Here is a 21,910-nt window from a genome sequence, read left to right as displayed (position 1 = left end):
TATCAGGCTCTCCTCAGTGTGAGCCTTCTGCGTTGGGGTCGTCAGCTGGCTCTGGCTGCGTTGGAACTTCATGGGGGTCCACCGTGCCCTGGCACGGGGGAGGTCCGGCTCGCTTCCAGTGGGAGGATGATGCTGGAACTCTTTGTCCCGCCTGTGGTGGAGGCTTGCCACCCGTCCCTTGAAATACGGAATTGCTCCGTAATCGGGAATTAAAAGTTGCGTTCCGTATTGAACCCATACGGACATATATTATGCTCTTATTTATTGATGTCATCATATACAGGTGAAGGTCGGAAAATGTGAATATATTGCAAAACTTCATTCGTAATAAATTCCACTAAAGGTGAAACAAATATATTATTTCCCACTACAAACTACTACCCCAAATAAAACATCTAAAAAAAAGAACATTTTATCAATAAACCATTCAATCATCAAAATTATAACAAATAAAGGTTTAACATATCTTGCTTTGCATGTAATGAGACTAAGTAATATATTAGTTTCACCTTTTAAGTTGAATTAACAAAATAAATGAACTTTTACACCATATTCTTCACCTGTAGGCTATATTCTACATCTTGGCTGATGTGGACATACATAGCATTTCAGTTGCTAGTATGGTTGTCTGTCTGTACAGTCATGCAAGTTCAATGCTATTATCAGCACTTTAAACTTTAAATCAAAGCATTTAGTTTTTTTATATAAAATAAATACATTTTTATGCAGTTTAGAAGTTTTGGGGATGTCCCTTTTTTTTGGCTCCTGCGCTGCTGAAATTGGGACGTCCTTTATTTCTATTTCTGAAAGGTGGCAACCCTAGGTGGAGGCGACCCCTGTTGACGGGTGGGAGGGGTGGGAGGGGTGGGATTGCTGAGTTGCCATCTGATGGTTTCCCGATGCAGATGGCTCAGTAAGGTGGTGTTTCCTCTCTGGTCCCTCCGTGCACATCCTTTTTTTTTACATTTTAATTATTATGATGTGTCTGTAGTGTGTATGCGGGGGAGTGGGGTTTGTGTGAGGGGTGGGTAGTGGGATTGGAGCCTGTTTTTAATTTTTAAATTGTACGATTTTTAAACATGTAAAGCACTTTGTGCTACATATATGTAGGAAAAGTGCTTTATAAATAAAGTTTGATTGATTAATTGATTGATTGAATGATCAGTGTATTCACTATTCCTTACCTTTGTGTGTCCAAACCATCTCAATCTAACCTTTTACTATTTCTCCAAGATGTCCAACCCCGGCTGTTCCTCTGATGCCCTTGTTCTTAATCCTGAAAATCTTTACATTTTCAACTCTGCCATCACCATCTCTGTCTCCGGTCTCCTTCACCTTCTTCACCTCCGCACTCTAGATTCAATCTAGATTCAAGTTCTAGTTAAAACCCCTTCTTTTGATAGTTTGCACAAGTAAAAGGTGGTTATTGCAGTTTTGACCCACTTAGACAATTAATATGAAGTAATGGTATATTTCTTTTTTTTGTGAATAGACATTATATAGAATCTGATTTGGATATAGTTCACATTTGTTTATGTTAATAAAATGTAAAAAGGTTTGAATTAAATATTCCTCCCGTACCTCTGGTCTTGAGGATGCGTTGCAGAACTTGATACAATTAAAGTCTTTCTTACAAAGTCAGTGACTAGTAAGATATTCATGTCAACAAGACATGAATAAACGTAAAAATAATAAATTAAAATTAAATTAAAAGAATAAAAAATTAAAAGAATACATTTATGAATAAATTGATGACTATATGAGCCACATTAAAAAAGGATGTAAATAATCAAGCTTTGGATAACTTTATCTGACATAAACAGAGGCCCCGCCAAGCTTTGGTGCCCAGAAAAGGCTTGATGGATTTTGAATATATATTATAATACATATAAGAAGAAAAAACCCAACAGCATAGCATTACAAAGTAGAAAACACTGTACTTCTTTATTTCACTTGAATTTATTAACATCACCTGAAACTTTACAATTAAAAGTGATTAAAAGTCCAACAATCTGTTCAGAAAAAGTCTTTCTTACTCGTATTCACCAGCTTCTCTAAAGCATAGCTCCAAAAGCGATTTAAAGCAGATTTGCATGGGGTTCCTTTGTGTGCATTGCAATGATCATGTTACAAATGGAAATGAAGGGAGAGCAACCATTTAAATGACGAATGCACCCACGGACGTGCACGGGTATAAACAAACATCATAGTTGACTGTACATGTGGTACCACTGATGCTTGTTGGAAAAGGGATGTGTTTTGGAAAAGGACAGAAATTCTACACATGGCTCAAGTGAGGTTAACAAAAACAGATATAATCCGTCTAAAGAAGCCTCATTCAAGAAAATAAAAGAAGCCTAGCTTAAACAAGACAGGCCTTTCAGGACAGGAATTGAAATTTCTCACTTCTCTTTAGTTTCATATTTTAAGCAGATAAAATTAAAGCTTTTATGGTTTTCGATTATCATTAAAAAAAAACAATCCCACTGTGTCACGCCATGACTTTTAGACTCCAGACACACTGGAACTAACTCAACCAGAGGAGAGAAAAAAAACAGGGAGACAGGCATTTCCAAAAAAGAAATCAAGAGCCATAAGGTCGTGGGATTGAAGTACTGAACATGTATAACCAAGATCCCTAGCGGTGAAGAGGAAACACAGTAGCTGCAACCCCCAGAACCCACCAGTGGGTGGCAGGAGCACGTTTGTTGAGAAAAGTAACCTGCAATTGACTTTTTACTTGGCTGGAACAAATGTGTATAAAATCAGATGAACTAAGACTCTAAATGTGTGTTGTGTCGACTCAACTGATAATAGTTTGCAGTGAATATACTTGCAAGAGAATGAACTGGATTATTCTCATGTCCAGCCGCTGATGTGCCTGAGTAGATGTGATAATGTGGGTCAGCTTCGTTGAATGAAGGGAAATTAAAATATCCGCTTTTCACATCAAAACGTTTTTTTTGGCACAATGTATGCAGAAAGTCCCATATTACAAACTTATTTTCATCCCATATTTGATGCACGCCTCCTTTCCCTCTACAGTAGACCAACCAGTCACAAATATATATTTACATACGTGTGTATTGTATGAGTATATATACAAATTCCCAATGAACCACTAATGTTCATGTCTTGTCACAGTCAAAACAACAATATGGAGAGAAAGACTTTGCAAGAAAAGTACAAAACATAGTTGTTTTTCTTTTACAAAATGTAAATCACAGATTTGTAGAGTTGCGACACCGTGCACAGATGCTTAAACACATGAAAAAATCACTGGGTTTATTTTCACTTGTTTCCTCTCCTGAACGTCGTTGTGAGATACTTTAAAATGACCAAACATTCATTTACGTCGTCATCGTCAGCACCACTTTCAGGAGACGTGACACTGAGCATCTCAGGAGAGGACACAGACTGGCTTTAGGGGCACGGCGTGCATCGATTATTCCTCATCATTGTGCATGTTGCAACTTAAAGACATATACATTTCACGATTCACAAAAATCAAACAGTTTAAACAAGAGAGCATTATTTCTGATTGCATAATGTTTTATATGATTTCACAACAACCAGAAATGAACAATGAACTTTCTTTAGCTGTAATTGAAACCGGTCACAGTCTGGATTAAAAGATGTATTCTTGGGAATCCTCAAAAAACTGAATTAAATGGTTATGGATACGGAGAAGAATATGGTGTTCTTACTGAGAGCTGTACAACTAGGAAAATACAATGTGATCAATGTAAAAATGCATTTTTGGTCAATCTGAACTTAGCTTTCCCACTAATAGCTCGTGTTTGTGGAGCTCTGCGGAGACAGCAATAATATTTGTGAAGGGTTTCAATTGAAAGCACTGCACTGTATATGTATTATCATATAAATATGGAAGAAAAAAAACCCTGCGGCAAAAACTTCAATAAGGTAGGTAATTACGACGGAGTATTAGGGCCAAACTAAGACAAAAAAATTTTGGAAATTACGAGAATAAAGTCATAATATAATGAGAATAAAGTCGTAAAATTACGAGAATAAAGTCGTAATGTTGTGAGAATAAAGTCGCAATAGAATAAAGTCGTAATATTATGAGAATAAAGTCGTAATATTACGAGAATAAAGTCGTAAAATTACGAGAATAAAGTCGTAAAATTACGAGAATAAAGTCGTAACATTACGAGAATAAAGTCGTAACATTACGAGAATAAAGTCGTAATGTTGCGAGAATAAAGTCGTAATATTATGAGAATAAAGTCGTAATATTACGAGAATAAAGTCGTAAAATTCCGAGAATAAAGTTGTGACATTACGAGAATAAAGTCGTAATGAATAAAGTGGTAATTTATGAGAATAAAGTCATAATATTATGAAAATAAAGTGGTAATTTATGAGAACTCTAACAGGAAGAGCAGTCTTCTCCCTGTGTTAAAATGAAGAATATTGAGCATCTTGTGAAGTTATATTTATATATTTATAATATATTACAACTTTATTCTAGTAATATTACGACTTTATTCTCGTAATTTTACGACTTTATTCTCATAATTTTACGACTTTATTCTCATTACATTATGACTTTATTCTCGTAATTTCCTTTTTTTGTTTTTTTGTTTGGCCCTAATACTCCGTCTTAGGTAATACCTTAAAAAGGTATTAAAACAAAATTCCCATGTTATATAAAAAAAAAAAAAAAAAAAAAAAAAGATATTTTAAACTAAACTACCTTCAACATTTTTTTTAAAGAATTTGTATCCTGGAACAAAAAAAAACTATTGGAAACCCGTATAAAACGTCACAATACTTTGACATGAATGAGGCGATTGTACACACTTAAAAAACAACATCTCAGCCCTTCCACTGATGACACACTCCAGTCATTATGGTGGAATATTCATGTTTCTTAAAGGAGGTTTCAAAATGCTAAGTTTTAGTAGTTGTCGTCGTATCCTGCTGGATAATAAGCAGTTGGTCAAGTACCCATGACCCTTTCTGGGTTCACAAATCCAGTGCAGCATGCTGGGAGGAACTCTGCAGACGGCATCATCGTTTGGGGACGTGTGAGTCGGGAGATCGCCGACAACAAGGACATGGGGGTTACACAATGACTCCTTTGAATGGGTTTCGACCTCCCCCAGTCCAACAGCAGTTAACATAAAAAAGAAAGAAATGCTGTTGATTATTAACTGCAAAGCCAGCGAGTTCTCATAGAAAGGAATTTGAGTCATGCATTGATTATCCAGATGGAGCAGAGCAATGTTTTTGCCTCGTCTGAATCACATTCAGAAAACTGCCGCTTTTTTTTTTTCTTCAGTAATGGCACCACTTGCACAAATACAAACAAATTCTTTAAGAATAGACTTACTAATAGCTTGAAGAGCAAATCTTGCTCAGTAAAAAGCCACCAAACCCAGGCGGCTCACTGCGGCAACACAAGCTTGGGAGGCGTGCAGGCAGCATCCTTAAGTGTAGTGCATTTTGCTCGATTTAGAGGCAAATAATTCTTCCTACCTCATCAAAATACTTAAAATTCCTGAAAGGTTTGCTTTAACTCCTTTATTCACTACGTCTTAACATCAAAAATATAATTTAGTCCACTTATACAACTGATTTCTTGTACCAGAGAGCAGCTCCAGCAGCAGAAACCGCATCAGTGCAGCACAAAGCCGCTGTCTTCTTGGGACAGCGTGCCTTTCTCTAAGGGAGCGCGTCCACAGGCCAGATGGGTTGCAGGGCCTTCTCTGTCCAACACTAAATGGCTTTGAGACTTTTGAAGACCCCCATCAGGTCTGGGAGAAAGTGATCGGAATACTAAACATCATCCTCAATGCATATCATGGTTCACTTTGTCAGAGTTTGTTATGTGTAGGAGCTGAGAGAAATACAACAACCAAACAGTAATACAACCGAACAAATTAAAAGAAAATTGTGTATAAAAAAAATAAAAATGTTGAAAAAAAAGAATTCAGCATTCCTTAATCCAGTCAAGTGATTCAGTATTGTTTTTCCACAAATATGAACTTTGCTTATTGAGTTATTTACAGAAAAAGTAAACTTATTTTTGGCACTAAACAGTCACAGATTGTTAAAGGAGCAACAGAAATATACACGACGCCAGAGACATCATAATAATGCTACATTATTCTGAGTAAATTGTGATTTTTGATGGATAGTCTTTTTGACACCAGTGTAACCGAGCTGTGCTCAGTTTCAAACATGCACCCAGCTCACTTTTGTCTTTACTCTTCCTTTTCACTTGTTTTTCCTCAGCAGGACAGTGTGTGGTTCCTTCTTGCCGTCAGGTCCCCCCTCCCCTCAAGTGTGCCCGCTCCAGGTGTCCGCTAGTCCCAGATACTCTGGGTTTTCTGCAGTGGGAGTCACAAACCCGTTCACGTGCCTGGGAGCTCCGCCATCGCTCTCCAGGGCTGCAGCACCGTCCGCCGCGGCAGACTCGGGTGCAGCTGTGGCTTTGGCCACGAGGTCCAGGTAGTACGGGTTGTCAAAGGCAGGAGAGGTGGAGTTAACGGGGATCAGGTAACCCTGGTTTTCCACACTGTGACCTGAACTGAGACCGTTGGGGAGACGTCTGTCCACTCTGCAGCCCTTACGGGGAAGCGTGGTGGGTCGTTCAGGGACCGCCGGCCTGAGATCTTCAATCTCCTGGTTCACGTACTCTGAGAGGATGGACAGCGGAATAAAAGTTAGAAAACTCCTAAATACCTGTTGTTACCCGACATCTGCACCATGTCTCTATGTTCCTACTAGGGCTGGGGATCCATTCAAATGTCAAGAATCGATTCGATTCCGATTCTTAAGATTCAGAATCGATTATCAAGATTTGATTCGATTAGATTCCGATATTGATTTGGGTTAGTGTTATTAAAACAGTTTTTTGAGCTGTTGCATGAATTATATGACTGTAAGTTGTGCAAAATATTACTACTAGTATTATATTGAGATTAAACAGCAAGTATTGGCAGCTAATGATGCTGTAAGGACCAATCAGCTCCCAGAATGCTGATAGAACTGCTTTCAGAAACATCATGTGGGTCAGAATTACCAAACAGATCCAGGGAGGAAACAGAGACGGATGAAATCGGTTTTATTTTTTCCCACATTCCGTTTTTATTTGTTCCATTTTCGGTCTATTTTGGTTTTAAATTTTTGAGCATTTGGTTTTTAGCATTTTTTGCAAATGTAACCCCAAGACAGTATATAAAGTAATGAAATATAGACAATTTATGCAATTATAACCTAACACTTTAATGTTTTCATACCTTTAAACATATTTAAAGGCAAAAACATGGCACCAGTTATTCTCGTGTCCAACAAAACATTCCTTTTTTGGGGATAAACAAAAAAATAACCAAAAGTTGTAATGTAATGATGAAAAAAAAAAATACATAGGAATCGATTTTTAGGAATTAATATGAGAATCGATTTAGAATTGGGAAATCGATTTTTTCAACACAGGCCTAGTTCCTACAGTGGAAGAAATCATCCACTCACCTGGTAAGGCGTGATTGTGATTATGGCCGTGACTCCGTCTGGGCAGCGAGTGATGAAGGTGATGAGGATGATGAGGATGATGAAAGCCATTTGGCCCGTCAGTCTCTAGGTCATCCTGGCTCCCGTCGGGGTAGGTGGGATCTTTGCAGTAGCGTCCAGGGCTGGCTGGGGAGACAGAGTCTGGAACTGGATCCAGGAAGACGGAGTCGGACTGGCCTGACATGCTGCGAGCCAGCGTCGGGTACTGCGGCAAAAAGCCATTAGCGGTGGTGACTCCAAAAGATGAGGTAGGGTACTGGCTGCGGCCGAGAGTACTCATGGATGAGTGCGTGCTCCGAGCGCCACCAGTGATGAAGGGCTCCACATCTAGGCTATGATCTCTGCTCTGCTGCAGGGATTAAGCACAAGAAATCAATTATTGTCATACACCGACAACAGAGGTGATCGCTTTCTGTTTTTCAGGCTCAGAGTGGGTTACTTTTATTGCTTCATTAAGCACATATAGAAAAGGATTAACATTGCAGCAAAGTAATCATCTCCTGCTGAAGAAGAAAACATCTTCAGAATCAGGTTTATTGGCCAAGTCAGGTCAAACAAGACAGGGAATTTGACTCGGTTATTTTCGTTTACTGTACAGTAAATAGACAAAGGACAGCTCTTATTAACATATACAGTATACAATTTTAAAAAAAGTGTATGGTGCAGCAGTATGAGGTAGACACAGTTATAGAGGGTATGCATTGACGTCACTTTCCCACTGGACCACCCCCTTACTCGCACTGTGGCAAAAATGGCTGCAACTAGTGGGGGAAACTGTGGAGAAGACGGGATAACAGCAGATTATCGGCTTAAATTAAAGGCAGTTTGACTTGACAGTGACCCGTACAGTTACCTCAAGAACCAGTGGTCCATGGACATTAATATTTGGCCACGAATTGAGTTTCCTGATATTTATATGTACTTAATTTTTACGCCGGGGAAATACACGAAGCAAAGCTTGAAGGCTTATAAAAGTCTTGACGCTTGGTCCGACTTCAAGGCAGGATTTGTTGTAGAAATTAAAGTAATGAGGACACGGAACTTTATGATTTGACCGTTTAACGTTAGCTACCCAAAAATCCAACATTACCTGATACAAAATGGGAACCGCAAATCCACGTTTCGGTGCCTGGAATCCAGTTGTTTCTGCGAATTGTAGCGATCCATTTATCTCTCTTAAGCTTATTTTTCGGCAGTCTGTAAAACGATAACGATTTCTTGCTAAATCTATGAGTGCAGTCGATCCCACAACAGCTCTTTCCCATTTTAGATGTTTTCAAGTGTGCTCAAACTGAAAGTTTACGCTGCCACTCAGTCTTTCTGCCACTCGTTGGGCGTAACCCGCTGTGAAGTCGCATATGTGACGTCATGTGCATTCCCTCTATAGAAAGGTGCATTGTTACAGCATATGATTGTGGTTATCTTGTTATTCTAGTGTACTCAAATTCATAATCTATTATAGAAATGCCAATTTAATTCAATACATGAACACATACTGACAAGGCAGTGACTACGATTTTCACATTTTCCTGAATGTTCTTTTTCCTGGTCTGCAGATTTTCACTCTCGCCTATACGCTGCTTTTTACTCTGTCTTCTGTTCAGGGGATCGTCATTACAGATATACTAGTAGCCTCGTTTGCCATCCTCAATGGCTTTAAACAACATACTTGAATTTCAGCAGAAGCTTTTTTTCCTCCACCATGTCCTGCCTTCTGTGATCTACTAATTCACCATGACTTCTTCCAGTCACAATACTTTACGTGTGGACAAACTCCTTTCTTTACTAGAACTAGGGCTGTTCCGATTTTGCCCAAAAATAAAATCTCGATTTTTTTTCTCTCAAAATCCGATTTTCGATTACGATTATTTTGTGAATTGACAAAAGGCAAAGAAATGATTTCAAATATGCTGTTTTTTTATTGTACATTTGCCCCAAAATGAATGAATAAAGTGCAAAACTCTGTAAAATAAGTTGAAAAAAAGTTTTGAAAAATATAATAAAATATAAAGTTTTATCTCTGAAAAAAAAAATCAGCAAATCAGCACTTGCAAACATACAGTAAGTTATATTTCCAATTTAAAAAAAAATAAAAAAATAAAATAAAAAAAAGTGAAAAATCGATTTTACGAGTTTCACGTTTTAACATCGTTCTAATTACATAATCGCGATTACGATTTAAAATCGATTAATCGAACAGCCCTAACTAGAACATTAACGAAAAGAAAACCACAGACCTTGATCCTTGAATACTGTTGAGAGATCTTGTTTTCAAACAGAGACATGTCCCACAGACATTATAAAGTCATAGTAAATAAAATGTAGAAGGACTGAACTTGAAAACAAAGACAAACAGCGGCTCCTGCACTGACCCTGTACGAGTGGTGCCTGGACGGCCCGTTGGCCTGAGGCTCCGTCCTTGGGAAGAGGTTTGGCTGCGGCACCAGATACTCCTCAGCATCCATCATCTCCCCCATGTTGTCCCCGTCCTCAAGAAGCATCCGGTAGAAGGTGCTGTCCACCGGGCTGCATGTGCTCATCTGCTCGTCGTTCTGCGGGACAGGGAAAGGACAGCCGAGATGAACAAACAGTAAAAATGTAAGAACTAGGCCTGTGTTGAAAAAAATCGATTTCCCAATTCTAAATCGATTCTCATATTAATTCCTAAAAATCGATTCATATGTCTAAAGATTGATTTTTTTTTTGATTTTTTTTTTATTTTTTTTTGTTTTTGTTTTTTTCTTTTATTTATTTATGTTTTTTTGGTTTTTTTTCATCATTACATTACAACTTTTGGTTATTTTTTTTTTTTTTGTCATGTTTTTGCCTTTAAATATGTTTAAAGGTATGAAAACATTAACGTTTTCAGTTATAATTGCATAAATTGTCTATATTTCATTACTTTATATACTGTCTTGGGGTTACATTTGCAAAAAATGCTAAAAAAACAAATTCTCAAAAATTAAAAACCAAAATAGACCGAAAATGGAACAAATAAAAACGGAATGTGGGAAAAAATAAAACCGGTTCTATCAGCATTCTGGGAGCTGATTGGTCCTTACAGCATCATTAGCTGCCAATACTTGCTGTTTAATCTCAATATAATACTAGTATTAATATGTTGCATAACTACAGTCATATAATTCATGCAACAGCTCAAAAAACAGTTTTAATAACACTAACCCAAATCAATATCGGAATCGAATCGGATCGAATCAAATCTTGATAATCGATTCTGAATCTTAAGAATCGGAATCGAATCGATTCTTGATATTTTAATCGATCCCCAGCCCTAGTAAGAACGACTAAATATATGAAACAACTAGGAACATATTTGCAGTGTGAACCACATACAGTATGCAAATACCTTAATGACTAAGTAGCGCGGTGGATCTCTGGCCATGGCACTGAAGTCGAGGACCAGATCTTTGAACTTCGGCCTGCTGTCCGGATTAATCATCCAGCCTACCATGTAAATATAAAATCAAAACGTTCATCACAAATATATTTTGTCAAATTAAATAATCTGTAAAAACAGAGAAAGCATTCATCAAGCCCAGGTTTATGAGCAGTTTAGTAGTGACTTGAAGCTTGGGGATAAAAAGTCCAATCAGAGGTGCAGTACTGACATTTGACCATTATCATGTAGATGTCGATGGTGCAGATGGGGGGCTGGGGGAGCCGCTCTCCCCCCTCTAAAACATCTGGGATGTCTCTCGCTGGGATTGTGTCGTAGGGCTTAGATCCAAATGTCATCAGCTCCCAAACAGTCACTCCTGATAGGAAACAACGACGCAGCATTTACTGGATTACTGGAGACTGATGATACATGTGAACATTACTGGTACAAATATAGAGTATCATTTGAATTTAAATCATAACAACTACCGGTACCTATAAAGCCGGGCATACACTGTGCGATTATCGGCTCATTTTGAGCCGATTTTCCAGTCATGCGATTTTTTTTTCGATCGGGCTGGATTTCGACCCAATCGTTGAACGTGCCTCGTGCAGTAAACGTGGGGTAACGACGAGAGATTAACACCTCACGACGAGCTCCCGATCACAAATCGTGTGCTCGCAAGAAAATCAAGCGTGTTTGAAATCCTGGTCGCTCCTCTTGAAGGAATCGCACAGTTGAAGCAGCTACGACCCGATTTGCCTCATCCTTTCGCAGAGAGCATGCACAATCTCTGATGTCACGTCAAAAACTATTATTTGTAGTTTAAAGTGTTGCAAATTTGCATTACAAATCATGTTTTAATAGCAGAAAAAAAGACTGCATGTCCCACGTCTGCCCAGCCAATTCCTTGTCCAATCACGGCGTTGTCTAATCTTTTTTCATTTATCGCCACACAGAACGGCACAAATTGCTAAAGGCTGATTTATGGTTCCGCGTTACACCAATGCAGCGTACGGCGCGCGTCGCCGAGTACCCTAAGCCGTAGGCTCTGCGTTGGTGTAACGCGGGACCATAAATCAGCCTTTAGTGTGCGCTGTTCTGAACACAAAGAAGTGTTCATTTTGCTGGGACGTCGGGTCCCTCAGCCGAGACACAACTTTTGCGGTATGCGTTCATTGTTGTGTAGGGCTGTTCGATTTTGCCCAAAAATAAAATCTCGATTTTTTTCTCTCAAAATCCGATTTTCGATTACGATTACGATTATTTTGTGAATTGACAAAAGGCAAAGAAATTATTTCAAATATGCAGTTTTTTTATTAAACATTTGCCCCATTGGGCTTTAAGTGCAAACTTTGCTCTTATTAAACCAAAAATGAATGAATAAAGTGCCAAACTCTGTAAAATAAGTTGAAAAGTTTTAAAAAATATAATAAAATATAAAGTTTTATCTCTGAAAAAAAAAAATCAGCAAATCAGCACTTGCAAACATACAGTAAGTTATATTTCCAATTAAATAAAACAAGACATTTTCTAATTAAACTAAACTGGGTCTTTGCATGCTAAATAATAATGCAACCCATGAAGGAGGTAGAGGTGTGTAATGTCAGTCATTACATTTGATATTCACATTTGCAAGTTTTTTGCAAGGAACACGAGCCGGTCTACCGCGTCTACAACGCCCCCTCCTACACTAAAGAGCCTCTCCGATGGGGCACTTGTCGCAGGTATTGAGAGGTATGTGAAAAATGAAAGTGAAAAATCGATTTTACGAGTTTCACGTTTTAACATCGTTCTAATTACATAATCGCGATTACAATTTAAAATCGATTAATCGAAGAGCCCTATTGTTGTGTCTAAAAATGATGCACAGTGCCCACCCAATCAGAAACGGTACAGATATTTTGTGATTTTTTTTTATATATATATATAAAAAATTAAATTATAAAAAAATAAAGGATCCCCATAACTTTGATCGGGTGGGCAGGACGCACGTTTGGGTGGACACAGCCCATCCCTGCCCAAAAACCGGCCCCGAGTTCCAGTACACAGAAGTCCGACGGGAGGATTATGATCGTATAGTGTGAGCAGACGGGTCGCATCAGAGCATCGGGACGTACAGTGTGAGACCATAAATCTTAGGCTGTGAATTTTTGAACTCAGCGATCTAGTCGTGCAGTGTGAGATGGGGCTGAATCAAACGATTTAAAATATCGCACAGTGTATGCCCAGCTTAACTCAGTAGTTCAAGTTAAATTCTAACCACGTATAAAATCTGCTATAAATATTTGCGCTGAGCGACACTGACCATAGCTCCAGACGTCACTCTGATGAGTAAATTTCCTGTGCAAAATAGACTCTAAAGCCATCCATTTAATTGGCACCTAGAAACAGAGAAACACTAGTTAAAAACAAATAAAAGAAAATACCTGGAGTTGACAACCACATACGCACGGCCACATCCTACCTTCCCTCCGTCAGCGTGGTACTCGGTCTCGTCTATATCGAGCAGGCGGGCCAGACCAAAGTCTGTAATCTTCACGTGGTTCGGGTTCTTCACCAAAACATTGCGGGCAGCCAGATCTCTGTGCACCAACCGGATGTCTTCCAAATAACTCATTCCCTGCATCGACACACACAGATGCATCAGCCACCCGAGAGAAACAAATAACAACAAAACCCTCCTTCATATCTTCATCTTGTTTTTGTACCTTGGCGATCTGGACACACCAGTTGAGGAGAAACTGTGAACCAATGCGGTCCTTATTCTCCCTGACATAGTCGAGGAGGCAGCCGTACGGCATCAGCTGGGTGACCAGCTGCACCGTGGAGGTCAGGCAGATCCCCAGGAGGCGACACACATAGGGGCTGGTGACCCCTGCCATCACATATGCTTCCTGTAAGGAGACAGTAGAGACGTTGAGGGATCATGACAGTGATATTAGTGCTCTGTGATCGTGTAGGTATAAATACTGTACAGGACTGTCTCAGGACATTAGAATATTGTGATAAAGTTCTTTATTTTCTGTAATGCAATTAAAAAAACTAAAATATCATACATTCTGGATTCATTACAAATCAACTGAAATATTGCAAGCCTTTTATTATTTTAATATTGCTGATTATGGCTTACAGTTTAAGGCCACGTTTACACGTAGCCGGGTATTTACAAAAACGGATATTTTCCCCTCTCCGTTTTCAAAAATATCCTCGTTTACACGGACCCACATGAAAACGCTGTTAACGTCATGCCAGCCAATCAGAAAATCACAAAAAACATCAACAAATGACACGTGTAACTTCCAGTTAAGGCTGATTTATGGTTCCGCGTTACACCAACGCAGAGCTTACGGCGAAGGGTACGGGCGACGCACACCGTACGGCGCACATCGCCGCGTACCTTACGCCGTAGGCTCTGCGTCGATTTAACGCGGGACCATAATTCAGGCTTTACTTCCAAGACAGAGAGTCTGAGAGAATTTAAAACAGCTAAAATAAAAGAAAATATTGACGGTGGCCAAACAAATTGTAAACACAGGTCACACTCATGACGCTGCTGGTGACGTTTCTGTCGCATAATGTGACGTAAATCTCCGTTTTCCTCCGTTTTCTCTGTTTAGACGCAAACGTGAAAACAGAGTTTTTGAAAATCTCCACTTTGGCCGGAGATTTCAGAAATTATCGTTTTTGGGGGCTTTGAGCTCCGTTTTCGTGTAAACGAACGGCCAAAACGCATGAAAACGGCTCCGTTTTTCCCCCGTGTAAACGGGGCCTAAGATTAAGATTCCCAGAATATTCTAATTTTTTGAGATAGGATATTTGAGTTTTCTTAAACTGTAAGCCATGATCAGCAATATTAAATTAATAAAAGGCTTGCAATATTTCAGTTGATTTGTAATGAATCCAGAATGTATGACATTTTTGTTTTTGTAATTGCATTACAGAAAATCACAATATTCTAATTTTCTGAGACAGTCCTGTATTTGGTTTGTACTCACGTCCAGGATTTCTTTATTGGCCTTTGGTGAGGTGTTCTCCCGCAACACCTTAATGGCCACTGGTATTTTCACATTTTCCCCTTCAGGAGCCCACACCCCCTAAAACAGTGATGAAAACACTATGTTACTTCTAAAAATCAATGTACAAACAATTACCTGAATTGTGAATAAACCCAACATACCTTGTGAACAGTCCCAAAGGCCCCTGCACCCAGAACCCGGAGTTTTTTCAGCTCAGTCTCTTTTAGGATACGCATCTGAGCTTTATTCGGAGAGGCACCACTCGGTGTTAAAGGCTCCACCAGCTGCACACATGAGGGACCCAGATGGCACATTACTTCATCATAGTCTCCAACGCACATCCACAAACAGCCAAAACTGCAAACTGGGGGCGGGGATCCTGTTTTTCCTGGCGCTCACCTCTTGTTCCTGCAGGTACCTCCTCATGGTCGCCTTCCTCTTCAGTGTCCTCTGTCTCCTCAAGTAAAAGATCAGCAGAGCCACCAGGATGAAGAAGAGCACTACTCCACCCACAGCAGCAGCAATAGTTGTACCAGGTCTAAACCAAAGAGCATAATTTAAAGTGGATATAAATAAAAAATATAACAAAAAAAAACATCAGAGAAGCTGAAGTTGCTGAAGTTGCTCACCCTGTCCTGGTATCAATGGGGCAGCCTCTCTCATCCATCACAGTGCAGCTGCAAAAGAGAACAAACTCAGAGTGAATCTCTTTCGTTGCGTGTGCAGCGTTTGCTCGTGTCTTGGAGTTTGGATGTTCACTCACGATAGTGAGCAGTTACTGTTGCAGGGCAGACAGTGTCCTGTAGCGTTGCTGTACTTCCACACAGTGTGATGGTCTTCTTTCACACCGCTGGGACAGTGATCCACGCAGAAATTTCCATCTTGGAAGTTTCTGCACTCAGTGCAATCTTCTGCACCCTGATAACACGAAGATTCATTTGTGTCAGAATTTTAGTTTGGGGGTTAACCTGAAGAGTTTGAATGTTTCAAAGTTAAAATCAAACGTAATTCTTATATATATACAGCCTATGGTTTAGATGTGTCTTTTTGCCATTTGGGGACAGGTTCAGAAATTTGTGGGGGAAAAAATCTAAGGTGTTGGCTACTCTTGCATGTGTTCAGGTGCCATTGCTGCAGCTTCATTTTGTTCTGCTGTGGAAGTTGATGGACCAGTAGTAATCAAAGGCTCTGCCCACATCGCTGTTTTCCTTTCATTAGTGTAATCAGTGTTTCAATCATTGTTTCCAAATTCTTGTGGTTTTCTCCATCCACGTTAGACTGAAACAGCTGCATGGGCAAACTGAAAATGAAATCTTTTTTTTTTGTCTGGAGAGTTTGGGCACCAGATTCAACCACAATAACTCAACCACCGAGCTGAACCGGCATGTACGGTATGTATTAAGTGGGAGGTGACTTATTCCCAACGAGCTGTCGCTGAGCTCGAGCAGAGACAACAGCTTGTAGTTTGTAAGCACAAACCGATACAGCGCAGACTAGGAATGGGCCATATTTTACCGTTCACGATATACCGTCAAAACAATTCCCCACGGTAAGAATTTGTCATCTCGTGGTAAAAATGATAAATTCCCATTGATGATGTTTTTGTGTAAAGCTTTTTATGCTTTTATATAATTTTATAAGCTTTTAAAGATTTATGATTCTGCGTTAAATCCACACAACGTACTTGAAGGAAGGTAGGAAGGAAGGTAGGAAGGAAGGAAGGAAGGAAGGAAGGAAGGAAGGAAAGAAGGAGAGAGCAGGAGGAAAGAAGGAAGGAAGGGAAAAAGGAAGGAAGGAAGGAAGGAAGGAAGGAAGGAAGGAAGGAAGGAAGGAAGGAAGGAAGGAAGGAAGGAAACAAGGAAACAAGGAAAGGAGAAAGGGAGAAAACAAGGAAAGAAGGAAGGAGAGAGCAGGAGGAAAGAAGGAAGGAAGGGAAAAAGGAAGGAAGGAAGGAAACAAGGAAAGGAGGAAGGAGAGAGCAGGAGGAAATAAGGAAAGAAGGGAAAAAGGAAGGAAGGAAGGAAGGAAGGAAGGGAGAAAACAAGGAAAGAAGGAAGGAGAGAGCAGGAGGAAAGAAGGAAGGAAGGGAAAAAGGAAGGAAGGAAGGAAGGAAGGAAGGAAGGAAGGAAGGAAGGAAGGAAGGAAGGAAGGAAAGGAGAAAGGGAGAAAACAAGGAAAGGAGGAAGGAGAGAGCAGGAGGAAAGAAGGAAGGAAGGGAAAAAGGAAGGAAGGAAGGAAGGAAGGAAACAAGGAAAGGAGGAAGGAGAGAGCAGGAGGAAATAAGGAAAGAAGGGAAAAAGGAAGGAAGGAAGGAAGGAAGGAAGGAAGGAAGGAAGGAAGGAAGGAAGGAAGCAAGGAAAGGAGAAAGGGAGAAAACAAGGAAAGGAGGAAGGAGAGAGCAGGAGGAAAGAAGGAAGGAAGGGAAAAAGGAAGGAAGGAAGGAAGGAAGGAAACAAGGAAAGGAGGAAGGAGAGAGCAGGAGGAAATAAGGAAAGAAGGGAAAAAGGAAGGAAGGAAGGAAGGAAGGAAGGAAGGAAGGAAGGAAGGAAGGAAGAAAACAAGGAAAGAAAGAAGGAGAGAGCAGGAGGAAAGAAGGAAGGAAGGAAACAAGGAAAGGAGGAAGGGAAGAAGGAAGGAGAGAGCAGGAGGAAAGAAGGAGAGAGCAGGAGGAAGGAAGGAAGGAAGGAAGGAAGGAAGGAAGGAAGGAAGGAAGGAAGGAAGGAAGGAAGGAAGGAAGGAAGAAAAGAGGAAGGGAAGAAGGAAGGAGAGAGCAGGAGGAAAGAAGGAAGGAAGGGAAAAAAGAAGGAAGGAAGGAAGGAAGGAAGGAAGGAAGGAAATGAGCCTGAAAGAAGAGAAGAGAAGAGAAGAGGAAAGAAAGAAAGAAAGAAAGAAAGAAAGAAAGAAAGAAAGAAAGAAAGAAAGAAAGAAAGAAAGAAAGAAAGAAAGAAAGAAAGAAAGAAAGAAAGAAAGAAAGAAAGAAAGAAAAATTACCGTTGATGACGTTTTTATGTAACAAACATGGCGGATCTGAGAGTGAGATAGATTTATAGTTGAAAAGGTGGAGTTAAATTGGTATTTTTTTTATCGTCATTTTTATTGTTATCGGGATAAATGCCAGAAATGATCGTGATACATTTTTTTGTCCATCCCTAGCGCAGAGCTGCCAAAGTTAGGTCTGTATGAATAACCAAATGGGACCAGCAGCAGCACACGCGCTGTGAGTAAAGTGCTTGTGCTTAGAAAGCGCCAGAACGAACACAATGCAGGCATTTTACAAATGTCTTTCCCATTTATATAAAGAAGTCTGAGATGATAAGAACGGAAAAAATAATGTTTGTAAGCAGTTCAGGAGAAGCATCTACTCTGGTAGAAAATAGCTCCCTTTGGTGTGGACATAAGCGTTATAACTCTGATGAGCTACACATGAAAAACGCATGGAAACATGGAATGATAGAAAGTGACAAAAAGAAAGACCTCTCAATAGAGTTACTTAAAGGACAATTATTGTAGCAAAATAAAAATAAAAAACAGACTGTGGAGGTCACCAGTATCTGGAACGTGGCAATGGAAGCGTGTGATGTTTGTCTTAACACAAACAAATAGTTGAAGCCTTGTGGACGGCTGACAGACAGTCTATAGAAGCTGGGCCATTTGTTGTGTCTATGATATGAGCTCTTTTTAAGGGTGCAAAAGATTTTAGCACACATCGGCTTGGGTTTAATGAGGGGAGTTTCTTCAAATGACCTTTTGATCCTTGTTGATAGTTATTTAATTTCAACGGCAGATAAAAGTCTTGCCAGATAAATTCACAAATATGTATTTATCTTGAACTACAATAGTCAGGTGCAGATCAGAAATACCTCAGGCTAGACCTCAGAGTAACACAACATTTGATGAGTAGCGTGGCATGTCTCAGCAGATCTCCCCTGCAGTCTAAACATATCACGCCTGCTCCATATTAGATAAGTGGTTGATATTTTCTTGGTTTGAAAAGGGAAACATGGTAATTATCCCTAAAAGGATGAGAGTGAGACACAACCTTCCACAGCAATTCAGTTTTTGAATATTTGGCTATGTGACAACGAACTACTGTCCCAGAACGGAGACATCCATGGCTTTTTATCACCAACATCTTCTCTGCAGAGGAACTACCAAACACCACAAACAAGCTTACATTTTAGCAGTTTTGCAGGATATTTTTCTATTAGTGTGTTGTCTACTTTGTACAACTGCAAAAATGTAAATACTGACTTTGTAGTTTGGTTGAATTCACAGAGGTTTCAGTTTAACTACTGTATATAGAACAGACAAATTTAGGAGCTGAATAATTCCTCTTCTATAAATAAAACAAAAAACATCCAGACCATGGGGAAAAAAGGCTTTCCCATGTAATTATATTTTTAAAATACAACTGATAAGTGAAGATGTCATCCCTCAGATTGTACTCAAAACAAAATTCACCAAGTAGCTCTGAGGCAATCTGATCTGCCAGCATCTCTTACCGCGCCGTGACAGGAGGCTGAACCATTGAGAGGCCGACACTCCGCATGACAGGCAAGGCAAGTAGATCCATCTACGTATTCACGCACAGACCTGCAACACAAGCACAGTGTAACATAACATCCTGTAACACAATCCAACATTTGCTGCATGCTTTCATCTGAAGCACCAGGAACTTTATAGGGAGACACATTTTTAGAAAGGCAGCTTCTGCTGCAAATAACCTCCAGAGCTTCACAGGAGGACTCGGTGGCTGCACAATGCCAAATATGTGAGAAGATTATGAAGGTACGATGTTAACGCAATACGCTTTCATTCTTGAGAAATTGCTTTGTAAATACCCTCATGCTTGCTGAGAGTTTGATGTCATAACTAGTGGGCTAACTAACCATGTTCTCTCCTCACTTTCAGCAAGAAAGAATATATGGATATTGTCCAAATCATTATGGACTAATGACATATGCAGAATAACATCATTGAAACATTTGCTTTTAATAGTGAGCTGATATTTTCACATTTATCTTTTAAACCAACATCACAACCTGTTCAAGAACTGTGCAAAATAGAACATTTAAGAAATTTCTCTAATTCAGTTGGTCGTCTTGTAAAAACGCTGCCTACATAAATGCACATACTTCCAAACATTGCTATTGCTAAAGGGCAGAGTTAAGTTAAAAGCTTGAACATTGATTTACTGTGTGGTGACCAGTCTGACAGTAACAGTGCATCTAGACCAGGGGTGTCAAATGTGCGGCCCGAGAGAGGTTTTCATGCGGCCCGAGAGAAATTTCCAACGCAAAAAAACGAAATGTTAATTTACTAAAAAGGAAGGCATAAATAATTGCCATGAATCGCAGCATATCCGATGATTTTTTCGTTTTCTAGAATGCATTTGCCGATATTATTTCTTCGTAGACGGTCGTTTATTTTTATTAACTGACTAGTATTATATATTTTCGCAGGAAAAATATCACTGCTAAAAAAGATGATAGAAGAGATTTATTCGGAGAATTTCAGTTTTGAATACGAGGATAGTGACAAAGTAAAACAGTTAAAAGAGAGGTGCTGACTTTTTCGGCACACTGGCGTAAATATCCGCGCCAATTTTTAAAAATAAATACACTTAATTGTACTGGAAAAATCTCTAAATCACAAAGAAACACTCTCGGATGTAATAAGAAAGATTTTGCTTTTAATTAAATTTCTTATAAAAAGGCGAAATATAAAAAAAACATACTTGTTTCTGTTGATCTTTGTAAAATGATATTAAAAGTATCTTACATAATTTTAAAAAAAACGAGAAATTTCAAGAAAAGATTCTGAAGAAATTTGACATAATTAGAGTGTAAACAAAGTGCATATTTCCTTTAAAATTAACTAAACTGATAACTGATAACAATAGTGAAAAAAAAAATTTTGCACCATTTTTGTTATTTTGAGCGCGCGGCCCACAAGAAAAAAATTGGTCAAATCCGGCCCGCCAAGCAAAATGAGTTTGACACCCCTGATCTAGACTGTTCAGTCTAGAATCGTTCAGTCCAAATTTGTTTTAGACTATCTTACACAATTTACCGTATCCTGAAGAAAACTACCAGCTGTCTTTTTTTTGAGCCATTGCAAAACGGACCACACAAACATTCTTACCCCTGATAGATGTCACATTGCTCTACACACTCAGAGCCACGCTGGTAAGACTTGCAGGACACACACTGGCTGGGCCCTGGACCCCAACAGCCTCCCTGGCACAGTGAGTGACAAACATGCCCCTCTCTCTCTGAAAACACACAAATATACAGAGCATGATGCATCCCAAACCTTCATATAACCTTTTCCTCTTCAAACAGTCAAACGGAATAATCTTCACTGCATTGCAAATGAGCTTTTGCCTAATTTTTCCATGTCAGCTTTGGTTTAAATGTATTTTACAAATGGATCACAAAAACACAAGGAAATCCTACAGACACAACCATGGCACCTGCTGCAGGCGTTTAAAATGCAACAGCATAGATTTGTGTTGCACAAAATGCAACTGTTGAAATTGTATTTTTCTGGGGGCACAGTGGGGCAGCTGGTAGTGCCGCCGTCTCACAGCAAGAAGGTCCTGGGTTCAATTCCTGCCGGGGATGCTGAGTGCGTGTTAAGTTCCCCCATGACTACAGCGCCCACACCCTGGGTGGGGTTGGCCTTTCTGTGTGGAGTTTGCATGTTCTGTTGCATTGTATTTTTCTGCACAGCTGGGTTTCAAAGCAGTAAATGAAAACTAACTTTTATCTTCAGGTTGGATATAGGCAGAGGTGTCAAGTAACAAAGTACAAATACTTCGTTACCTTACTTAAGTAGAAATTTTGGTTATCTATATTTCACTGGAGTAATTATTTTTCAGACGACTTTTTACTTTTACTCCTTACATTTTCACGCAATTATCTGTACTTTTTACTCCTTACATTTT

General features: G+C 39.4%; 1 protein-coding gene across 2 annotated transcripts in view; it reads right to left on the bottom strand.

Moving 5' to 3' along the window:
* Positions 1–5,535: 5,535 nt before the first annotated feature.
* The window catches only part of erbb2 (erb-b2 receptor tyrosine kinase 2), a 46,485-nt gene continuing 30,110 nt past the window's right edge, over positions 5,536–21,910 (bottom strand). The window contains exons 13-27 of one of the 2 annotated variants that reach the window (XM_061709186.1): positions 21,106–21,235; positions 19,464–19,554; positions 15,725–15,879; positions 15,591–15,638; positions 15,361–15,499; positions 15,123–15,245; positions 14,941–15,039; positions 13,654–13,839; positions 13,410–13,565; positions 13,251–13,326; positions 11,172–11,318; positions 10,910–11,007; positions 9,915–10,094; positions 7,504–7,891; positions 5,536–6,668 (exon numbers count right to left, since the gene is read on the bottom strand). In XM_061709186.1, the coding sequence (XP_061565170.1) occupies positions 6,310–6,668; positions 7,504–7,891; positions 9,915–10,094; positions 10,910–11,007; positions 11,172–11,318; positions 13,251–13,326; positions 13,410–13,565; positions 13,654–13,839; positions 14,941–15,039; positions 15,123–15,245; positions 15,361–15,499; positions 15,591–15,638; positions 15,725–15,879; positions 19,464–19,554; positions 21,106–21,235 (2,375 nt within the window). In that variant the 3' untranslated portion in view covers positions 5,536–6,309. The remainder of the gene's footprint in view (positions 6,669–7,503; positions 7,892–9,914; positions 10,095–10,909; positions 11,008–11,171; positions 11,319–13,250; positions 13,327–13,409; positions 13,566–13,653; positions 13,840–14,940; positions 15,040–15,122; positions 15,246–15,360; positions 15,500–15,590; positions 15,639–15,724; positions 15,880–19,463; positions 19,555–21,105; positions 21,236–21,910) is intronic. The other variant, XM_061709187.1, reaches the window with a different exon arrangement.

The sequence above is a fragment of the Cololabis saira genome, chromosome 19 (genome assembly GCF_033807715.1).
Source record: "Cololabis saira isolate AMF1-May2022 chromosome 19, fColSai1.1, whole genome shotgun sequence".
NCBI lineage: Eukaryota > Metazoa > Chordata > Actinopteri > Beloniformes > Belonidae > Cololabis > Cololabis saira.
This window is presented reverse-complemented; position numbering and strand designations above follow the sequence as displayed.